Below are 14859 nucleotides of genomic sequence, written 5' to 3'. Positions count from 1 at the left end.
GTTTTCCACATCCCGCTAGGTAAATACCGGGCTGGTCCCCACGTTCCGCTTCAGTTACACGACTCGCAGATATCTGAACACGTTCGTAGACTCGACGCAGACAGTAGGGGTACACCAGTTCCATCCCTGTGGGTACGGGGTGGCGGCAGGAAGGGCATCCGGCCACTCCTTTCCACTAACCTTGCCAAATCCGCTCCTAACAATGCCGACCCTGCGTCAGCGCGGGACATGGCACCAGTGAAAGAAAGAAAGAAAGTTGCGGCTAAACCAGCTGGCCACTGTCAGATCTGAAACTTTGTAGAAAATTGCACATGAGGGAGAGTAGTGACAAATTGTCGTTTTGACATAGGTTACGGGAAGTTAATAAATACCAAATATGACAAACATTGCTGTGTCTAATCACCAGGCCCACAGCAGACACATTGTCATCAATAAATTTGTGTGCCTAACAGCATTCATAGTCTAACCTTTTAGCACCTGTATGGGTCAATGAGATTTAATATAAATGTCACCTAAAAATATGCCAACCAAACAGAAAATGTAACGTAATGTTTCATTATACCACTGAAAGGCTGAAACCACATATTTCTTACCAAAATGTGTGACATCTTTCTATATGTAGCACCAGTAATAACAGCGTAATATGACCATGTCAGAACAGGCAGAACAAATGTTACAGTGAATTGCTTTCACGGCATGCACTTGCTGGCTTGGTTACTAGAGGCGTGGTGGCTGAGTTCCGTAGGAGGTTGCAGCTGTCCTTTTAGATAACCGACTCGTGGTCAGGATAGCCCTCATTTATCTCGGTTTTGTTCTGAGGGATGCTGGCGTTGCGCTCTATTGTATGTGTAGCTTTTGTCGGCGTCGATAACGCTGACTGCCCAGCCACGTGCTCATCAGGGATGCATTGTATTGAAGACTCTGCAACCAGATTCGTAGGAGGCTACTTTGGGGTCTGCGGTCGCTTTAGGTGGAGGGCTTTCTGTTTTCTAAGCAGCAGACGTTTGAAAAAGTGATATGGAGAGTTCTCTGGAATTTCGTTGATGTTCCAGAGGGTTCAGTCTTTCCGAGAGATACAGATTGCATGAAACGTCTTGTTCTTGTCTTTTGTCTACATGTGACTGTTTTCCGCAGACTGGAGACAATATAATAAAGCTAATACCTCACATCCAAACTTTTTCCCGCTAGCTTGTATGTGTAGGGTAGAGTCTGAGTGCATCTGCCAGTAGTTTTGAGTCGTATTGTAAAATTTTTTTCCAGCAGGATAAACCGTTTGTATGGACTTGTCAATTGTTGAACTGTATTGCTATTTTAGGCAGTGCTTGTGTAGCGCTATACCTATAGTTATGTAATTAGGCCCAATCTTTATGACTAATTTCGTAATTAGGGGTTCATTACTTCAGTTTCCCAACCAAAATAAATAAAGATCAGCAGCCTAAACTTCCTCTCCCGCATCTGGGCTGTTTCTAGGGGTAGTGTGCTTTCCGCCCAGAAGGACCATGGTTTGAGTCCCAAAAAGGGAACCATCATTTTTAATTTCCCTTCATTTCCAGGGTAGGGGGTGGGGTGAGACGTCATCGCAGTCCTGGGTCAAAGAAATTCCCAACCAAATTCGAAATTCCCACCAAAATTCGAAATTCCCGCCAAGATTCGAAATTCCTGCCAATGGGGTTGTTGAGGGGAGAGGGAGGGGGAAGTGGAGGGGGATGGGCGTGAGGAAGGGGTGACAACCCATGTGCCAGTTGAGGAAAACACATGTCATCTGGGAGTGGGTTGTGGGGGCATGGTTAGGGGTGTAATTAAACGATCAATTTAATTAATTTGCATATCAATTTTATATTAAAATTGCACCCATGCCGCTAGCTACCTACTACTGCCATAGTTTTCGAATTATTCAAAATAGAAATTCAAATGCGTTTTCCTTGAATAACTTGAAAACGGTGGCCTCTAGCGCAAACGTAATCAAGTATAAAATTTAACCACATTAAATTTCCTACAAAAATTTCATGTTTATTTTTTCTGTAGAACCAACAATTTGCGTGTGTCGAGTGACAGAATATGAAAATCTCGTGTACAGTCTTCGAAGGCGTTGTGGGTTGCTTAAAATCCATCGGTTTGAAGGGTGTAACCAAATTCCCTTTACGGACTTTGAGGACATTTTACTTACTCCAAAACAAGAAAAAAGTCTAGTAAACATGGGCTGTAAAACACATACCTTACAAGCTATGAGAACTTGTTCATTTTCACTACTATCAAAATTCTCCTCTATTGAACAAGTGCTCATAGCTGTTATGATATGCGGTTTAAAGCCCACATTTACTCGCATTTTTTCTTCTTTTGGTGTAGAGAAACTGTCCTCAAAATCTGTAAAGGGAATTTAGTTACAACTTGTATGTAAGAATGCCATAAGTATACTGAAAACATGGATCTGTCTTAACACCAATGTACTGGGTTGTTATGATATAAGTGCAGCTAGTCAGGGAGGTCCATTGTGGGCTGTAATTATTGCATGGCAGCGATTCTTGAAAGATATGCTAATGCATTAGTGTGGAAACGATTAACGCCGGAAAAATGTTGGCTTTAATGTGGCCACCAGGTGCAAGTCTGGCACTGTACACAGATTGTATGATACCTACGCTGCCATTTGACAAGCCATAACGTAAGCTAACAGTATGGCTCTCGAGAAGAGAGACTGTGCGCTGTAAGTGGTTTATGTGAACGGCAGCAGTTACAGTGCTGCATTGCGAGAGTATCGCCGACTGAAGGGTCTGAGGAGAGGCACGATGTCATTAAATGATTTCAGAACGATGATATTGGAATTCGAAAACGCGAGTGGGCTCTCATCTCGGTGGAAGTTACTGAAGGGATTGCTGCTGCTGTAACTGACCGTCAAGTACGTGCCAGGGATTCTGCTAATGCTCGTGTACTGTCACGTACATTGCCCATCCCGTGGTCAACAGTTCTGGAATGTTTTGCGGTTTATTTTATCCTGGCATTCGTACAAGATCAACACAGCGCATCAACTGAAATCTCATGATACGCGGCAGTGTTCTGAATTTGCTCTTCGGTTTGTGACACGGATCGAAGTTGGTGATATGTGGCCAGGCAATATCCTACAGAGTGGGACTGGTTTATAAGACCAGATATGTTGTTTCGACGATAACATCTCATCTAAGGTTGTTAGACATTTTGTAACATTTATACTTGCACTTGGTAATGGCCATCAAGCTGCAATTATGACCATGTAAAATAAATGAATAGTAATTTACAGTCTAATGGGGAAATTTCTTTCAAAAAGTTCTATATGACTGTGGTCCCCCACTGATACGTCGCTGTCTGTCCTCTCTCGGAACTGTCACCATTGAGGTTAGCGACAGAGCAAACTACAATTTCGATATTAATGTCGATAGATATCGAATATTTTTAAATGTGACGGCTTCTCGCGCCCTCCCCATCCCACACGTCTAGAGGTGGTAAGAGTTGAACCACGGTGTTCCACCCTACTGTCCATTACATACTTAACTGCACAATTCACAAGTGGGATCTCCAAAGTCGATCAACAACCGAAAAAAAGAAAAGAATTGCTGCAACTAACAGTTCCAGCCGTCGTACAACGATGCTCCAAGTACATGCATACGTTCACGGTTAAAGCAGTAGGCGTGGCAGAGAGTGGCCTTACAGCTTAGTGGGAAGTCGAGGTTCTGTTTGGTAAAGAAAAGAAATTTCACATCATATGCCATGAATGCAAGATATCCCCTGCTACTTGTCACGAAATGTCGGGAAAAAACCTCGTCTTGGATTCAAACATATGCGGTATATAGATTTTTAACATATTGCCAAAATTTGTCTTATGATCTTCATCGAATTCAAATCCAGTATAATACGAGGAGGCACCCAAAAAATCCGAATTATTTTTTAAAAGCTATATATTTTCAAACTGTTTACAAAACAACCTTGTCCCCCTCAAAATACTCTCCATTACAACTAATAAATTTGTCCCATCGGTGCTTCCTCTGATCTAAACAGTTTTGGTCATCTTTGGAAATGGCTGACAGCTCCTCCCTCGTTTTTTCTTTTTTTTTCTTGACTTCTTGAATGTGTTCAAATCGGTGTCCTTTCATGCCCCTTTTCATGTTGGAAATAAGAAAAAGTCGCACGGACCCAGGTCAGGTGAATAAGGTGGGGCAGGGAACCATGCCATTTTTAGCCAAAAACTGTCTAATACAGATGACTGTGTGTGCAGGTGCATTATTGTGGTGGAAGAACCAGTCTCCTGGCTGCCACAAATCGGGTCTTTTATGACGGACACTGTTGCGCAATCTTCTTAAAACTTTCAAATAAAAGGTGTGATTGACCGTCTGACGTCATCTTTGGTTGATGAATGGTGTACATTCATAGCTCTCGCAAAGGTAAGGGCTTGAGTAACAACAATTAATTGAGGAAATATTACATCGCAAGTACGTAAATTAATACATATTGTAAGCTATCAATTGAAGTTTTAACATTTTGCGCGTATTTTCCGGAAAAAGACCACATTTCATAGGCTCGAATTTTGGACTAGGGTTTGTTTACGTTGTCGTATACTGTAACTTACGTGATTATTTCAGTAAAGTAAAGTTTGTGTTGTTAGTGTATTCTTACACGCTATACATTTGATTCTCTAGTATGTAGCCGAAGTGAAAAGTTCCAAAATAAGAGAAAACTTTATATAGTGTAGGCTCAGTGCTTTGTTTATCTTTTGTTTCGTCACGTAAGCAATAGAGGTTAAAACGTTTTTTTTTCTCCGGAAGTTTTGAATTAGCAACCCAATTTTAAGCCTAAACTTTCTAAAAACTTTAATATATTAATTGAGCAGTCTAGGAAGTTATTGTTTTAACTCAGACTAAAGCTAAAATTTGTTTGTCATGAGCGAGAAGTGTATGACTTGCCATAGGATTGTTAGTTCCACGGTGTGGTGTGAGAGTTGTTGCAGTTTCTTTCATGTGGGTGACTGCAGCGGCGTGGGAATTGGAGAAAGAAACAAGGTTCACTGGTTGTGTAGGATTTGCTGTAGAGATAGGAGGATAGTGGAACAGGAAGAGAAGATTGCTGCCCTTCACGCGGAACTAGGTAAAGTGAAACAAGATCTGGAAAAGCTAAGGGGGGAGAAGGGAAAAGAGAGGTGGGAAGTGACAACAGGTCATAGAAGAAATAAGAATAGGACGTTCTCAGACAGTGTGGTTGTGAATGTGGAAAACAGGTTTGATATGTTGTCACAGTTGGAAACTGTTGAGCCACAAGTAGATTTAGTAGACAGGACGCAACAAACTTTCAAAAAGTGTTTGAAAAGTGAGAAGCCAGGAAAAGTTGTGAAAAAGACGGAAGTTTTGTTGTTAGGTAGTTCACGTGGCAGAAGTGATGGCCAACTGTTGCAGGATGAACTAAGAATAGGTTATCAGGTCACAAGCTTTTTAAACCTAGTGAAAGTCTGGGTCAGGATATAGGTTCACTTCACAAAGGAAGACACGGTGGTAATAGTGAGTGGGACCGGCAACAGCATAAATAGGAACCCTAGTTATTCAGTTGAGTGACCTGGTAAAGATAACTTCAGCAACGAGACGTACTGGTGTTGGGCTTGTCTGTTCTGAGGCGCCATGACCGGTCCCATTTAAGTTCTTCTGTTAGGAGAGTTAATTTAGAGGTGAAACGGCTGCTTGGATCAGGTATGGGGTCTCATATCGGTGTGGTGCATGTTGACTCGATCAGCAGGTGAGACTATATTGGGCATGGCCTTCACCTCGACAGAAAAAGTGAAGGGAAAACTGTCTGGGCTAACAGCAAATAACTTAAGGGGGGGGGGGCACTGTTACAAGTGGTAAAGTACTAGTGGTTACAAGTGAAAGAACAGCAGTTTTTAGGGTAGAGAGGGCAGAAACAAAAGATGTTCAGAGACAGTCTGAAAATGACATCCACATTGATAAAACAGGCTGCCAGAAACCAAATTTTAAGATACACAATTCATGCAGGCAGGATCTGGTTGAAACTAGAGACACTCAGGAATTGATAGGAAAATTAGGTTCATCCAGTTGTAATTCAGCCAGTGCTTGTTGCATCAGACTATCCGAGCACTAAGGGGTGAGCTTAATGAGTTGCTTATTTGTGTTGAAGAATTAGTTGAGCAAACCATTTGATATAATCTGCCTCTCTGAACATCATGTGACCACTGGACATACAAGTTAAATGTTGCAGGATTCAATTTAGCTTCTTACTTTTGTAGAGAAAAAATGGAGCAAGGGGGAACTGCCATACTTGTAGGAAACAGTTTTGATTTCAGGAATATTGATATTAATAAATTTTGCTCAGAGCAGCACTTAGAAGCTTGTGGAACAGGAGTAGTATTTCGTGATAAGTCCTTTATAATAGTAGGTATATAGAGGTCATCTTCAGGGAATTTTAACCTCTTCACAAAAAATCTGGAAGCTCTCTTCTCCCATCTCACAATAAACAACAAGGAAAAAGTGGTTGCTCGTAACTTTTAATGTGGATTTATTGAAAAGCTCGGTCAGTGAACAATTATTGCAGTCAGTAACACTATCATTCAATTTAGTTCCTGCTGTAAACTTTGCAACTAGGATATGTAAATGATCTGAGACTACTTTTGATAATATCTTTGTAAACAGATCTACGAAAAACGTCATATTACAAAACCAATAGTAAATGGGCTATCTTATCACGATATGTAGCGACTTGTGTTAAATTTTGAAACTTGTCAAGATAAAAATCTATTAAGCCTGAGTACAGGAGGGTAATAAATAAGTCAAAAATTGAGAAATTCAGGAAATTGTTCAGACATCAACCAGATAGATGTTTACAATACATCTGACTCAAATGGAAAGTACAAAGCATTCATTAATAAAGTTACCTCCACTTTTGAAAATTGTTTTCCCTTAAATGTAACTCAAATCACACAGAAGTCAAAAAATAAACCATGGATTACACAAGGAATAAAGATATCATGTGGGACAAAAAGGAGACTGTATTTACTATCTAGGAACAGCTCTGTAATGAATTACAAAGAATACAGCAAAATATTAAAGCAAGTAATCCAGAAATCGAAGCAGCTTTATTAGGAGAAAAAATAATTACATGGGACAGCAAAATAAAAACTGTATGTTACCATGTGATGTCTGACCCTCACACTGGGCGACGCTTAAAACAGTGCAGCGTCGACACATGCGAGAAAACAGACCACTCTCAGAAGTTTATATGAGTTGCACGGTAGGTTAATGATGTCACGTTGGCATCAAATTTTACTGGAATTTTGCCAAATGCCGTCGTGAATGATCAGAAGGTCGTCACACCCTCTTACCCACATTTCAACCCTTCGTTTGACGCCTCTCCGACGGAGGTCAAAACTGAGGTACCCAGAATTTAAATAATGCGATTATCTTACGGGTGGCCGACGAAAGCATTTCAGACACGCCGCCGCTCAGAATCGACACGCAAAAGCGGCATAAAGGGTGTCAATGAATCCACCCTTTTCGTTGGGGTGTTGATGCCCCCATATTTCGCAGTCGAGAGCGACAGTTTGCAGTGTGATTAGCAACAGGACTAGGTTCTTGACAACCTTTGAGACTGATCCCCGGACGATCCAGCCCGCCTCTAAGGACATCGCGGACAAATAACACTTCTAAACGTGATCTCACTCCTTTGGAGGTCAGTGCCACCGCAATTTTTGCTCTGGTGTACAGGGTGGAACTACTAGGGAGTGTTCAAAACCATTGGACGAAATGTAACCACGATACGAAGCAGCAAAAGCTGCTTGTGCTTTTCCAGCCCTCCTGTGGCGTGATTACGGAGTGGTGCGACAATGACACATACATGAATGCAATGGCGAAGGATTCTTCTAGGACCCTCGGTGCTACCCACCTGCCTTTGTTGAGTACTTTAAAAATTTAACTGAACAGAGACAAGCTGTGACGGAATCCTAGGCAACCCCCTTGACACTTCACAAATTCCAGAAGGCCTACTAGAAGGCACAAAAGCGTCAGCATAGCGTACCAGCCGACGGCTAAGACTCTCGTCACCGGTTCTGTCTGTACAATTTTTACACGCTCAACGAAGGTGGGTGAGTGACACCGAAGGGGTCTTAAAGGGACACTTTGGAGTTTTATTTACGCATTTTTCAATGTCACACCCCGTCGTGCTCACGCCACAGAAGCGACGAAATAGGAGGGCTGAAAAAGCATAAGCAACTTTTGCTGCTTCATATCACGTACAAATTTCGTCGAATAATTTTGAACGGTGCCTAGTGGTTCCGTCCTGTACATCAGAGAAAGAACGCGGTCGCTCTGTACTCTAAAGGGGTGCAATCATGTTTAGTGGGATTGCTGGCCTACAGTGTCCTTAGAGAAAGGATGAATTCTCAGGGAGTGTTAGCAGTGTTAACAATTGTCACGGAGATCGCCCTGTAGCTCATTGTACTGCGAACTGTCGTTTTCGACTGCAAAACGTGTGGGAATCAACGCCCAAACAAAAGAGGTGGTTTCTCTGATGCCTTTTACGCCACCCAGTAAAACCTTTTCGCGTCGATTCTGAGCGGCGTTGTCTGAAATGTTTTTCTCTGCCATCCGTAAGAAAAAGCGTGATTTTTAACGCTAGGCGTCGCCGTTCTGAGTACCATCGTAGAGGCGTCGAAAGAAGGGATGAAATGTGTGCAAGAGGAGATGTGACACATCCACAGCGTCGTTAAGCAGAACTGTGGTGAAATTTGGTGCTAATGTCACGTCGTTATCCCACCTAACACTTTTTTAGCATGTGTTGATACCTTGCTGTTTGATTCTTCGCCGGTTCCGAGGGTGACGTCGCAGGGAACCACACTTTTCCATCCTTACAGAAGAAGGTTGTAGGCATCTTCTAGCCAATCTTTACTTACGCACCGCAATGAGAGCCAGTTACAGACTTTTGAAAAAGTGATGCTTTGTGTTGTACAGTGTATGTTTCACGTCATATATCACGTGCAACAAAAATGTGGATCTATAGTATATTTGCATGCTAGGATAAAAGTGGCACTTCATGGCTTAACCAGCAGAGCAGCCACTGCTCCTTCCACGCCGTTGACGAGGAGTGTTCCTGGGCCTAGGTGCTGGGCTAATTTGAGACTGCGTCAGATCCAACTGTCAATGGTTCTGATGCAGTGCTGGACCACCTCTCCAGTTAGACACTGCCGTCTGTCCCAGAGGCCTGGCCCATCCACTAAACTTCTTGTGACATCTGCCGCCTCCCATCCTAGAGGCTGTCAAGCAGAAGAACCGCATTTTCCACCAATGGTAGCTGACCCGTCATACGATGATGAAGCACTTCCTCAACCCGCTGGCTTGGGGAATCTGGGCAATAGTGAACAACACAACCGCGACTGGATGGGCAAAGCTGCTAGCCTCAGCATCGAAGATGGCAGCGCCTGGAGAATGTCGAAGCGGTTTCTCCATCGACAGCAGCGGATTCTGCCCTGATGGCGGGACGAGACGTTGTCTGTGAACATGGTGTAAAGACCAGTCACTTGGCTGAGGCCTTCGGAGACAAATTCACGCTGGTGGTGAATCCAATCGACTACAAGCAAATCTGTCCGGTGAGAGAGCGCCTGTTGGATTTTCTGATTGCCATAGATGACAAAGACGTGATCGAGCCAATCATCGAGGAGGAAGTTGGGCCACAACTACAGCACTCAGTCTGAAGAAGGCAGACGGTCCTGCGACAACTGCCTTCTGCAGCTCATTTTCTGCTGTCCAGCATTTTTAAAGCTGTCCTGTGGCCTGGCATCTACCCTTCCGTGGGGAAATATCTGTAAGTGGTTGCTATGCCAAAGAATGGCAGACGTCCTTGGCTGCCACAGAATTACCGAGCGCTTACACCAGGCAGCTTGTTGACCATGTCGCTGCTGAGGGCTTCATGCCAGACGAGCAGTTCGGCTTGCAGAGGGGCCACTCCACATCTCTCTCATCAGCTGCTTTTGCTGGTGAAATAGACCAGGAGTGCCGGAGTGTCAATAGTATATTGGGGCGGTGCTCCTGGACGTTTCCAGGGTGTTAGCCCCCTTGTGGCATGATGGCCTTGTGTACAGACATCGTTCATGGGATCCCGACGTCACACATTCGCTGCTCTGTTCCTACATGCCAGGCGGTGCACTGTCTAGGGCGTGACAAATACAAGCCGCTTGTTGCTTGGCCTTTGCTCTAGATCTTGTACGATGGCCGTTCACAAAGTAATGCAACGTATTATTTCAGAAAGCATGTTGGTTTTTGTGCAGGATTCGCGTACACCATATTACTCCTCACTCTTTCGGCTACAAATCCCTATCTTTCAACATAATCTCCGTTCAATGCGACGGCCTTACGCCACCTTACTGGGAAGGGCTGTATGCCTGCGTGGTATCACGCTACTGGTCGACGTCGGAGCCAACGCCTTACTGCATAAATAACGTCCCCATCAATCACGTACTGCTTCCCGCGAGCTGCTTCCTTCATTGGGCCAAACAGATGGAAGTCGGAACGTGCGAGATTCGGGCTGTATGGTGGATGAGACGTTCATTTGAAATTTTTTGGCGACCAACACGCTGAAGTCGTTTCTTAAATGTCCCGAGAGTAGCACATCACAACTGTGTGCGGCCGGCCGGCACGCGGGACATCGGAGACGTTTGCGCGACCATGTTGTGATGACAGATGCGTCGCTGAACGGCTCACCGCACTTTCGTTCACTGCCAGGTCTCCGTAGACATTCTGCAAGCGCCAGTGAATATCTGCGATACTATGATATTCCGTCAAAAGAAACTCAATGACAGCTCTTTGCTTGGAATGCACGTCCGTTGCAGACGCCATTTTGAAGGCTATGCATAGCCTATCGGAATTTCATGAAACTATAGGGACTTAAGCGGGAATATGCTATTATGTCTCACAGGACCGTTCGTCTGGCTGCTCGTCTCTTCCACGAGAAGGTGCAGCTGTTTAACAATGTCCTCATCGGGCACACTGGCCCTCAGGTTCATCTAAGGCGACCTTTCAGTGGCCGGTCTTGCTGTTGGTGTGAGCTATACCTGCGACATAATGCGATCACCACTTTCATTTCACTAACCACATATGACAATCCAGCATGACAAGACCAAAATTCTCCATCGCAGGACACCAGGCTGCCAGGAACGGCAGCAGATTGTTTAAGCTGCAGTACATCAAGCTCGAGCAGGCTTGTTTTTATCGAGTGTGTGTGTTAAGAATTCCTCAAAAGTTTCTGGAGAATTCCTGCGGATATCCTAGTGAGTTTCTGCAGAGTTCCTGCAGGACTGTTCTCCAGAGTGGGAAGGAGGTGTTCAGCGGCAGCCAATCCCACGAGTCCCATTCGCAGATGCCGGTACAGCTTCATTGCAGCTCAAATTTCCGGAGAGAATCAGTCATTCTTCGACAACAGCACACATTTCCACGGCCACGGCAGGGCCTACACAATATTGGAGGACTGTATTGCGCACGAATTGGACTTAGCCTCGGAGTAGGAATGTCACAGGCTAGGAATATTGTACAACGATCTCAAAGCAGAGTATTTGTGTGTCATTCAATAAACGTTGTTTCTAGAAATAGAGCTGCAGTAATATCAGTAGTTATACTAATAATCATGCGTGCCTGTTGTTTGGCTGGGAGTGGCGTCACGCTAACATTAGTGGCACCTCAGTATGTGTTGTCAACATTTTACGTTGACGTGTAGATTCAACAACATAGTTCTCGCGAAATCCTGTTGGGTAAGTTCAGATAAGCTATATTCTACTAAAATAGTGCGACCATTACTTTGCCATCTTCGAGTACATCGCGTAGGGATCACTAGAATAACATGAGAGAGAGTGGGGCGCGTACAGAGGCAAGCAGACAGTCATTTATTCTTTGGTCAGTACTTGAATGCCATAGGACAGCCCCCCACCATACAGTGTACAGTAGCTTACGGAGTATACGGAGTGTAAAAGATAACTGGTTACAACAGGTCTCCCGCGCCCGGGTTCGATTCCCGGCGGGGTCAGGGATTTTCTCTGCCTCGTGATGACTGGGTGTTGTGTGATGTCCTTACGTTAGTTAGGTTTAAGTGGTTCTAAGTTATAGGGGACTGATGACCATAGATGTTAAGTCCCATAGTGCTCAGAGCCATTTTTTTACAACAGGTCTAGTGGTGTAGAGGAAGTCGAGTTTAACAATTTGATATGGGACACATGGGATCCATCAGGCCGGAAGCCAGCCCCAAATTGGCCTGAAAACCCACCTAAGCTAGAGCGCATGCGCTTCGCGCGTTTTTTTCGATATCATTTCTCTGTCTTATGCCACTGGCGTAGTCGGCTATTTCGTTAACATTACTAATTTAAACTCTCTCGTGACGGTAATGAAATAACAAATATTTTTAAACGTTATGCAGAAACTAATTAAGTTTGTAATTAGATCTAAACTTAACTCTTACAAACACATAATTTTCGTAGTAAGAAGGCCAGACAAACAAAACAATGTAACTGTAAATTTTTTCCTGTTAAAATTCGTTATATTTGAGGGCAAAATTACACTGTCAGTTTTACATTTTGTAAGTGAAAGAACAAAGGGATTTTAATATGAAATGTCGATTTTAGCGAGAAAAAGAAATGAAGTCGCCTGGCGTGTATGAACTGGAGTTTAACTGGTTTTTTAGACCAATTTGAAGTTGTGAACCAAAAGTGTCATACATCAGTTTGTTCGTCCAGGCCTCCCCTTAACCACTGTGATATGTCGCAAAAAGGTATCGTTTACACCCTGTATATGTAGGTGTTGGTCATACCAGCACCATTTGCTTGTAATGACCTGAGTCGCTTGTCAGTAGACGTCAATAAAACGAGGGCGTTCATCTTAGAATCTGTCTGAAAACGAATACTTCGTTGATAGATATATTTGTATTTTGGCTTTCATTTCACGGGATATGGTTAATATACTCTTATGAGCAACTAGTAGCTTCTATTTAGGTTTATCTATGTACAGATTCTTACAAAGAAAAGAAAAGGAAAGAGTAAACGGCAATCGTTTCTCACTGTCATGGATAATGAACTAAAAAAACCTGTCGATCTGTATGACAGCGCTTTCTTTAATACCTGTCTGAAGAAATCCTAACATTTTTAGTGGTTCCTCAACATCACAAGCTTGAGGTGTTCGTTCTCTTTTATATATAAGTAGTACACTGTAGCAAGTTTCATGCCCTGCTTAAAATTCCCTTGAGATATGAACGTCATTATGACTCATCTCCATCTAGGGAGGAGTAATGAAAGTCAACTGACTTGTTCACTGGAAGCAGACGCCATGCATTTTCATTTATGAATGAATTTTTGGAGCCTCTCATAGAGATAGTTTTCCAATTGAAACGTGCAACAAGAATCAGGCAAGAAATCTCGTAAACGGAAGTTTTTCAGCCAGGAAATTAACTCAGTATTTTTTCTGAATATTTCAAAATTTCAGTGGGTGATTCTTATGACTTGCAGGAAACCACCGATTTCTAATCCCATTATTACAGGGACTTCCCATAAAAAGAACATGTCAAATTTATGATACGTACCAGACTGCATTCGCTCTGAGCCTGAGGACTAATCTGGCCAAACAACTGAATGTTACGCATGTATCTTAGGCAAACAGTCATAGGTTTTGCTGTGTTTGTCGTTAACTGCATGTTCTGCCCAATTATATCCTCGTTTACGATTATTCCAAGGACGTTTACCGCTTTGTGATTGGGTTATAGGAAACCATCGAGGAGTACGTGAGGAACGGATTCTAGAAATAGTCCATTGATTAACTCTAGGCACAATATAAGGATCACCTGTGACTTCCTGGGGCTTAATTTGAGTCTCAGGTTTCGTGTACATCTTAATGCAGATGTGCAGATAACGTTTTTTATATCTAGCTGCTTTATTAGAGCCTATTTCATCATGAAAAGATCCTTGTTAGTGGTACTGGTCTAGGAAAGAGAAAAATTTCGCCTTCAGCCCTATCCTGAATATGAAAAATAATAAAGAAACAATGTGCATACTCTTGATCTGGACGGAGGTGGTGTTTCTTCTGCTGTTTCAGGAACGGACTTTTCTGCTCCCAGGCTCTCCTCACTGGGTATAGGAGTTTGTTCATCATCCAACTCTTCCACTTCCGCCTGCAACACAACGAAACATATATTTTGTAAGAAATGAGAGAAAAAATATCTCATTTTTTTGTATTTGTGAGTCAGCGTCAACGTCGCAGTTGGTTAATCGTCCGGACTACTTTAGAGAGAAAGAGAGAGAGAGAGAGAGAGAGAGAGAGAGAGAGAATGGCAATAAAAAATTGCTCAGCTGTTTTCTTCGAACGGTACTTTCTGCTTAAAATTCATGTTTTTATTTTCGTAATAAGTCGATGTGTCCAAGCTATAATCAGTATGTATAAAATATTTACAGATAGCAGCGTAGTTGTATACTCTTTATCGTGAGGAGGAATCTGCAAATTTTCAAATGTCTTGGCAGTTCGTATCTTTCAGTGTATTTAGGTGTACTTTGTGGCAATGAACATTTAATGTTGTACTAAGAGGATGTATCTACAGAATGTCCTAGGAAGAATGGTCAATATTCAGGGATAAAACAGGGATGATCACTGGAAAAAAGTCTATTTAACACTAGCTCTGAAATGCATACCTTATGTGTACGTCTCCATCTTCGATACTGTGAAACAAATCTCTTCTACTGCAAGTTCTTTGCTTTCCATTTTAGGAGCAGGTAGTATGGACCAAGACAAGAAAAAATTTTCAAATAAACATAGGCTCTGAAATGCATACGTTAAGGGATATGAGCACTTGTTCAGTCGAAGGAATGTGTTTGAC

At 42.9% G+C, this 14859-nt stretch overlaps 1 protein-coding gene across 5 annotated transcripts in view; it reads right to left on the bottom strand.

Moving 5' to 3' along the window:
* LOC124555769 (cAMP-regulated phosphoprotein 21) overlaps nucleotides 1-14859 on the bottom strand; it is a 989726-nt gene that overhangs the window by 370414 nt on the left and 604453 nt on the right. For all 5 annotated transcript variants that reach the window (XM_047129817.1, XM_047129815.1, XM_047129818.1 and 2 more), the window contains one exon: nucleotides 14044-14160. In XM_047129817.1, coding sequence (XP_046985773.1) covers nucleotides 14044-14160 — 117 coding nt within the window. The remainder of the gene's footprint in view (nucleotides 1-14043; nucleotides 14161-14859) is intronic.

This window comes from Schistocerca americana, chromosome X (genome assembly GCF_021461395.2).
Source record: "Schistocerca americana isolate TAMUIC-IGC-003095 chromosome X, iqSchAmer2.1, whole genome shotgun sequence".
NCBI classification, from domain to species: Eukaryota; Metazoa; Arthropoda; class Insecta; order Orthoptera; family Acrididae; genus Schistocerca; species Schistocerca americana.
Note: the sequence above shows the minus strand (reverse complement) of the source record. Positions and strands in the feature narration are given on the sequence as shown.